At 41.7% G+C, this 8,064-nt stretch overlaps 1 protein-coding gene across 1 annotated transcript; it reads right to left on the reverse strand.

Moving 5' to 3' along the window:
• Positions 1–2,373: 2,373 nt before the first annotated feature.
• Positions 2,374–3,453, reverse strand: LOC114692697 (seminal vesicle secretory protein 3A-like). The gene is made up of 2 exons (XM_028868623.2): positions 3,381–3,453; positions 2,374–3,145 (listed from the first exon to the last, which is right to left on the reverse strand). The coding sequence occupies exons 1-2, from the start codon at positions 3,451–3,453 to the stop codon at positions 2,418–2,420; spliced, it is 801 nt and encodes a 266-aa protein (XP_028724456.2). The 3' UTR covers positions 2,374–2,417.
• Positions 3,454–8,064: the final 4,611 nt, after the last annotated feature.

The following is an 8,064-nucleotide window of genomic DNA, read 5'->3' on the forward strand; positions in this document are numbered from 1 at the left end:
TTTTTTGCTGTAGTTATGAGAATATGTGTAGAAGGAAGAACTTTTATTCACTGTTGGTGGGAATATATATTGGTGCCACCATCCAGGAAATCAGTGTGGAGAGTCCTTAGAAAGCTAAAAGTAAATCTACCAGAAGACACAGCTGCATCACTCCTGCCCAAAGGAGACCACATCCTACTCCACAGATACTTGCTCAGTCATGTTCGTAGCCACCCTATTCACAATGGCTATGAAATGAAAAAAAAAAAACCTAATATCCTTCAAAAGAAGAATGGATAATGAAAATGTGTTGCATATACACAATGGAAAACTATTCAGCTGTAAAGAAAAATAAAACTTTTCTTCCAAAACAAACTTCAAAAACATGAAATTTGAAGGTAAATGGATAGACCTAGAAAAGATTATATTGAGTAGGTAGTCCAGACCTAGAGAGGCACACATGGCATTTTCTCTCATCTGTTGTTCCTAGCTCCAAATCCTCAGGTGTAAGTACACAACATGGTAAGGTAGCTGTTAAAGGTGCAGCAAGGGCCGCTCACATGTTGGTAGGAGCCCAACATGTGTCTAATTGGATGTAGGCTCACTGAAAGGAGGAAAATCATGTCTACTTCAGAGAACTTATGCAACTTGCTGGGGCAAGTGAGGTTATGAAACTTAGAAAAGACTCAATTACCCCCGCCCCTTCCTTTGCTAGACCAGTGTAATTCATCTCAATCTTACCTTTATATCACTCCTCATCAAACAAGCCTCTCTTAACAAATGGAGACCACCACAGAAACCACCACAGCCGGAAACAATGCAGAGATCAGGGGATCTTGGTGACCCCAACCCCAACAGATATATCTACACCATAGTTCTTGCATTGAAGGCTCAGGGAACATTGGAGAAGAGAAGGCAAAAAGATCTTATGAAAAAGTCTGCAGTGAAACAGTGTCTACTAGAAATTGTTTCATAAACAAAACAAAATAATGGCAACATCAATGGACGTATTACTATAAAAGGGGGAGATTTCACAGGGACCCATTCCTAAACAAAGAATGAATGAAACTAATGACTCCTTGGAAAAGAAGAATGAGCCTATCCCAGGAATGAGCCCCCTCATTGGTTGTATGAATTAGAGTGTTCAACTCTGAAGCCACATACATGCAAACAACAAACATAGACTCATTAAGTTGTATTTATATATTTATGAATACATATACATATATATGTACTCAAAAACAATAATCAAATATAAATATGATAGCAATTTGAGAGTTTGGGAGATGTTGGAAGGAGGGTGTCAGGGCAGGGCTAGAGAGAAAAGGGGGAGGAGAAAAAGATAAAATTCTGCTTTAATTGAAAATATATATTTAAAAAAAACAAATGATGCCAGAAAGGATCTCTTTATTAGAGAGCATTGGTGTGAGGATGCATCAAGTTTAGAAGCTTCAAGAATGAAAGTGTGGTGGGTTCTGTCATCTATGCAAGAGCATCTAGGACTACAGAGGAGTCTGCATCTGGAAGATATCACAATCCATACAGGTCAGGTGACTCCTATGGAGAGAGGAAACAGACGGTGATGCACATTAGTGAAGACGAGCAGACAGGAAGCGAGTGTGACCAGGGCCCTTGTCTGTGTGGACCAAATGATGGCCATTTGGGGTACTAGCCACTACTGGTCACTGGACCCACAGATTCTGTTGCTTTCCTTCTCTTCAGATGAAGTGCCCCTTGACACAAACATGCAGGTAACGTCCTTTTCCTCCCCAAGCTGCAGATTTCTCTCCTGATAGAGCAAACACCCCTGGAACTAGTTCCTCACCACCCTGGGCCTCCCTTCCACAGCTCCTGCATCACAAACAAGGATGGCTCTTGGGACTCATTTAGCTCCTGTATTCCCAAAGATGGAGCACCCCCCCACCCCACATCTGTGATCTCTGAAGGATAAGGGAACCTGCAAAGGATAAAGGATAATGGGACTGAAGAACATTAACTGGTATGGGAAACAAAACCACTAATGCTTGGTAACACTGTAGCAAGACACTGAGCCATGTCAACCCAAAGCATAAGAAGCTACAAAAATACATCTTAAATGTACATGATTTGTAAGTGGCACATCGTCAAAGCATTAATTGCTACACATGTGCAAAATAAATGTCTAGAAAAGACACATTAGGGAGAGGAATGTGAGACACACTGACAGTCCAGGAAGCTCACTTGGCCTCTACCAGGGCTTTCTTCACCAGAGAATGGAGCTCAGCTCCATACACTTTGCCATCCAGCACATCCCCTGCAGGAGGTTTCACTACCAATCCCATAATGGGCCCAGGGAGGCCATCGTGGACCACCTATAAGCACAGGGGTAGCTAGCTCTCCTGTTTGGTAAGACACTTACCTCTAAATGTGTCCTGATCCTTGACTGAATAATGAATGCATTATTCTGTGAAGACATCTTGATATAGGGTTAGCCCTCCTTTTGGACAGTAGCAGGCCCCGTGACCTCGGTGGAAAGATTTTATGTGACGAATTCCACCCTGTAGTTGTTCTTGAAACTGCACAAAATACCCATCATCATAGTCTTGGGAGTGGTGTCTAAAATATGGAAAGAACGCTGCTGTTTTCCTGGCCTGGCCAAGCTTTCTTTGGAGACTGTGAACCTTTTTATGCTGTTGACGCACTTGGGCCAGATCTTCCTTCAGGGCATAGTCTTTGCCCTTGATTTGCTGAGGAAGGCCTTCTTGGAGAGTTATTGCTGCCTGGTAGGATTTCAGAGGGGCTCTGTAGGATTTCAGCTTGATTTGTGATTTCACCTGGCCTAGGGTCTTTAGCTGGCCTGTCTGGGACTTCAGTTGGGCTCCACTGGTTTTCAGTTGGGTTTGGGATTTTATTTGTGACTGGGATTTGAGCTGGGATTTTTGCTGGCTAATCTCGTCTTCTTCATCACAAACTAAGTCTTCATTTAAACCTGTCTGTTCCTGTGAACTCTGAGTCTCTCTCAGGTCAGCCTCAGCAGCATCTTGGCGATATACATGGTGTTTAGTTTGCACAACAACGCTTCCTTCAGGTTCATCTTCCTGGGCTCCTCTGGGCCTGTAGTGGAAATGGCCTTTTTGGATAAATACAACTGGGGGCGATTTTACTAGAAAGTGTCCTTTTCTCCCACCTGGTAATTGATAACAAGAATGTTTGAGTTACGTTGCCTGCCCGGCTCCCTTCCTAGTCTTATCCCATGATTTCCCCCCATCAACCCTCTGAGGTACCCACAAAGCATGGTGATTTGGATGGAGAAGAGTCTAAATGCATCAAGATCTCCCTGTGGAGGGCTCTTCTCACCGCCAGAACACCCTTATGGACATTCTCCCTGAATGCCTTCCTATCAAGTGATTCCCTGCACTCACCATAGATTTCTATCCCAGCTGCTTCCTTCTCCAGAAGGAGGAGCAGAGAAAGGCTGAAGAAGATGGACTTCATCTCGCCAGGCGGGGCCTTCACTGAGAGCTCAGCCAACCCTCTCTTTATATGTTCTTTGCTTGGTGCACAGATGTGGCTGGAGTCACAAAAGGCCTCCCCCATTCCTACTTATCTGGCGTGCTGCCTTCTGCCTTCTTCTCGGCAGGAGATATTGTCAGTCTTTCTAGAGACCATAGACACATGATGCCAGTCTTTGTCTTACCCCCACATGTCCCAGAAAATCTTTATCGTCACTGCAAGATCATCACATGGTGTTTCCAGAAGAAGTTCAAGGCAGAGATCACAAGAGCAACCAGGGCCTGTCCAAGACTTTGTAGTTCAAGTGTGGGGCCTTTTCCACCATGGCCTTAGTTTTACGCCGTGTCACAAACATGATGTGCACTTCTTCTTTCTGAATGAGATGGACATGGATCTGTCTCATCTCAAAGGTCTATTCACAGAGGTAAAGAATGACACCGGGAAGGAGGCGAATGTAAGGATTCCAAAGAAAACTTCAGTCATAACTGAGATACCGCTGCACTAAAGTAACACTAAAATGCCTAACCTTACTACTGACCTGTATGAAAATCCTCCAGTGTTTCCTCTCATTAGCAGCTTCATGAGAGCCTATGAGTGCAGTACGGCAGGCCATCATCTGCAGGATGGAGAGCAGTAGAGACAAGGTCAAGAGTGCTCTGTGGTCTGTATTCAGTGAATAAGCATTGGGGCTGCATCTCAAGAGTGAGGGGAGCTACAGAAGGCTTTTCAAGTGTGGGAGAAATTTTATGTGTTTGGCTGGAGACAGGAATGACTGTTGGAAGAAGGAGAAAGGACACTGGTTTCCTTATTTCATTATGTTCATGAAATCATCTAAAACCACAGTACCCACTTAATGAGGGAAGTCTTTTGCAAATGGAAAACAACTTCAGCCAGCCACTGGTTATGTCTCTCATCACTAGTGAACGTGTTAATATAAGAATGCTATGAACATGCTGAGTGGATGCAAAGGGAGCCTGTCCACCTCCTGTAAAAGTGAAGTTCCCTGCAACTGTGAGAAGATCCCGAATGGTTCGTGAGGCCGGACTTTAGTTTCCCCAGGCAGACGTGGTGTGGGAAGAGCACACAGCGCATTAGCCATCTCTGCAGAGAGCCTGCATGCCCTCACAGCAGCCCGGCAGGGCATCTAAGAGAAGGCATGTGAAAAAGTATCTCAGTCCTTACACCCCCAATGCTGGTTATCCAGAAGGGTGTTGTGTGGAAGGGGTTAAGGTGGAGTCCACTCACGTTTTCATGGGAAGACCACAGATAAAGGTACTCAGTCATCAAACAGAACATGTAGATACTGGCTTTTATCTAGGAGCTCTGAGCTCCTCCTAATCTTATCTCTTTGTCCCAAGCCAGAAGATAACTGCCCTCAGTAGAGATGCCAGTCAAAAGATTTGACATTACCAAGAAGGCAAACTACTTCCTTTTCTTGCTTACTTCTCCACTACTCCATGTACTTCCCTTGAGAAAATACCAGGAAGAACTCTTCTATGGTGCGCTGACTTGTAGAAAAATGAATCTAGAAAATGGATTTTGGTTGTGGGGCAAAAAACAGAGTCTGTGTCATGCTGTGTTCACAAGATGAAGATAAAACCAAATAGCTCATGATCTTCACAAAATCACAAAAAGTCCAATTAAACCTATCGAGAGCTGGTGACTCCACATCAGAACACGACTCAATGTTATTTATAATAGACTGCTGTATCTCATAATTCTTTGCAGTGATAAAGGGGAACAAGATCCATCATGTCCAGAGAAGAAAAGTGGTGTGATAATGAAAAGCATCTTGATACAGTGCATCAGGGGAAAGGAAAAAAACTTGAGGACAAATGTAAAGGACAGAAATGGTTTCTTCATAATCGTCCTAAGGATAGACAAATTATACTCCCAAGGCAGAAGACAAACTTATCTTCTTGTTAGGAGCCATGTTCTAGATGTTCGGGTTGGAACTGGGTTCCACAACTTTTCTGTGATTGGTTATCTTATTCTGTAATGGTCTCTGTTGCAAAGGGAAATTTCTTTCATGAGTGGAGAGAATTACATTTATCTGTGGGTATAAGGAATAATATTATATTATAATCTCAAAAAATAAAAAGTTTAAAAACTTTTCTGTTTAAAAAACATGTATTAAAATTTTACCATTTAGAAAACTTGCAAGTAAAAAAACAATATGACCAATGGAGAGCACAATGGTCAGTGCTCCCAAGCTGTGGCAAGGAGCAAGTCCCATCACCTGTGAGCGACTGTGGAGACTGAGAGCTGGGAGTTTATGGTTGGTAGATTACTTGGGCGATGCAGCTCCCTCTGTCCCACCTAGGGCTTGCTGCAGATCAGTCTGAGCTGAGAGCCTAGTTAGTTCCACTAATTCAGCTGGTTTTCCCAGCCTCCTCCCTCAGGCAGGATGTTTACTGCTGAGAAAGATCTGGACCCTCAGAGTGCTGATTCCTCCATCTTCAACCTCAATGGAGACTTCATCGCTCTCTTTACTTTCCCACTCTCTGACATGCTCAGGTGTCACCCCAGGGCTTGGACGTTTGCTGTCTCTGAGTGGAAGTCAGTAGAGTGAGTAGGAAGCTGCCAAATCCACAGGCTGAAAGTTCACCGGGACATGCAATGGCTTTAGTATCCACAGAGGGCAAGATTATAATATAAAGGCAGCTCTGATGCTGAGAACTGACCTTTGAGGCCACCAAGCCCTCAGCTTGCATAGAACACCAGCTGGAACAGCAGAAATGACCGTGGAGTCCAGCAGTGACTCAGTGCTCTCCCCACATGTACTTGGGAAATCTAATAGTATAGGATCCAGAAATAGGCTTCTCAAATTCTCAGTCATTTTGAAACGATTTATAAGGTATTTTTCCCTTTAACTATATTTTTAGTGCTGGCCATAAAAGAACAGAAAGTTTCATATAAATTTAATAGCCCCACTTTCTTCTGTATTATCTGTATTGAGTCATCTAAAAAGAAAACTAACAAAATTCTGGTTTAAGCAACTGCAGATCATATATGCATCATAATAGACATCCTTACAACTGAAGTTAGTACTCATTATTGGAAGCTGTGGAACTTTCTCTAAGATGGATCATGATTTAGGCTCCAAAATCACGTTTTTAATGAACTCAAAAGAATAAAACAAACTCAAAATAAAACACTTTCTTATACCTCATCAGACTATGACAGAGTAAAGTTAGAAACACTATCTACAGCCACATGGAGATTGGCAATATTCACTTTTCAATGGTCAATGAGTCTTTGAAGAAATCTGGGAGGGATGAAAATTTTTCCACAACTACTTAAAAAGCAAGACATTTTGGGATAAGGCAAAGGCAGTTATAATAAGTTTATAGATATGAGCGCTTGGCTTAAAAAGATAGATACTATCTTATAATGAAATAGAAACAGCAACAAAAAATACAAGGGATCTGTAATGAGAACTGATTCTTAGAAAAGATAAACAAATTGGCAGACCTTTATCCATGTTAACCCAAAGTCACAGAGAGAAATTCTAAATCAATAAAAGTAGAAACAAAAAGGGACATTACAAGAGATACCAGTGAGACTCAGAAAACCATATTTTAAAAACCTCTATTCCTCTAAATTGGAAAATCTGAAAGAAATAGAAAGTTTTTTAATGCATTCAACATACCAAAATTAATCCAAGATGAAATCATAGTATACACTGGCCCCCAAACAGCATTGAGATTGAAGTGATGATAAAATCTCCCAACTAAAACAAAACAAAACAAAAAAGCTGAGGACCACATGAATTCACTGCAGTTTTACCTGGAACTTCACAGAAGACCTTCCATCGGTATCACTTAGATTATTATATACGATAAAAAAGGAAGGCTTCCAAATCCTTTTTATGAAGTCAGTATTACCCTGATGAACACACACACACACACACACACACACAAAGAAAAAGAAAACTACAGACTTACCTCTCTGATGAACATAGATGTAAAAACTATTAACAAAATGTTGGCAAACCAAATCCAAGATCATATACAAAAAGATAATTCATCATAACCAAACTGGCTTCATTCCAGAGATGCAGGCATGGTTCAACATACTTAAATCAATGAATATTATCTGCCATTAAGTGGACTCAAAGATGGAAATCACATTGTCGGCTCATTAGATGCAGGAAAGGCTTTTGACAAAATCCAACATCCTTCATAGCAAAAGTCACAGAGATCTAGGAACATAGGGATGAACCTCAACAAAATAAGTGCTATTAACAGCAAACCTATGGCCAGCAGCATTCTAAATGGAGAAAAACCCAAAGCGTTTACAATGAGATCAGGAACAAGACTCTGTCCACTCTTGGATAATACAATGCTTGAAGTCTAAGCTACAATAAGACAAGAGAAGGAAAAAGGGGATACAGATTGAGAAAGCTGATGTATCCCAATTTACAAATGACATGATGCTACACACAAGAGAGCCCAAGACACCACCAAAAAAGTTTGGAGCTGATAAATAATTTTAGCAAAGTAAAAAAATACAAAACATGGTACAAAAGTCAAAGCCTTCTTATATGACGGTTACAAATGTACTGAAAAAGAAACCAGGAAAACAATCCCA

Source organism: Peromyscus leucopus, chromosome 4 (assembly GCF_004664715.2).
Source record: "Peromyscus leucopus breed LL Stock chromosome 4, UCI_PerLeu_2.1, whole genome shotgun sequence".
Classification (NCBI taxonomy): domain Eukaryota; kingdom Metazoa; phylum Chordata; class Mammalia; order Rodentia; family Cricetidae; genus Peromyscus; species Peromyscus leucopus.

Bases quoted from the DNA above. Each gene is read 5' to 3' on its own strand.
- LOC114692697 (XM_028868623.2), bottom strand. From the start codon at position 3,453: ATGAAGTCCATCTTCTTCAGCCTTTCTCTGCTCCTCCTTCTGGAGAAG. The intron at 3,146-3,380 runs GTGAGTGCAGGG...ATCAATTACCAG, and splicing joins AGCTGGGATAGAAATCTATG to GTGGGAGAAAAGGACACTTT.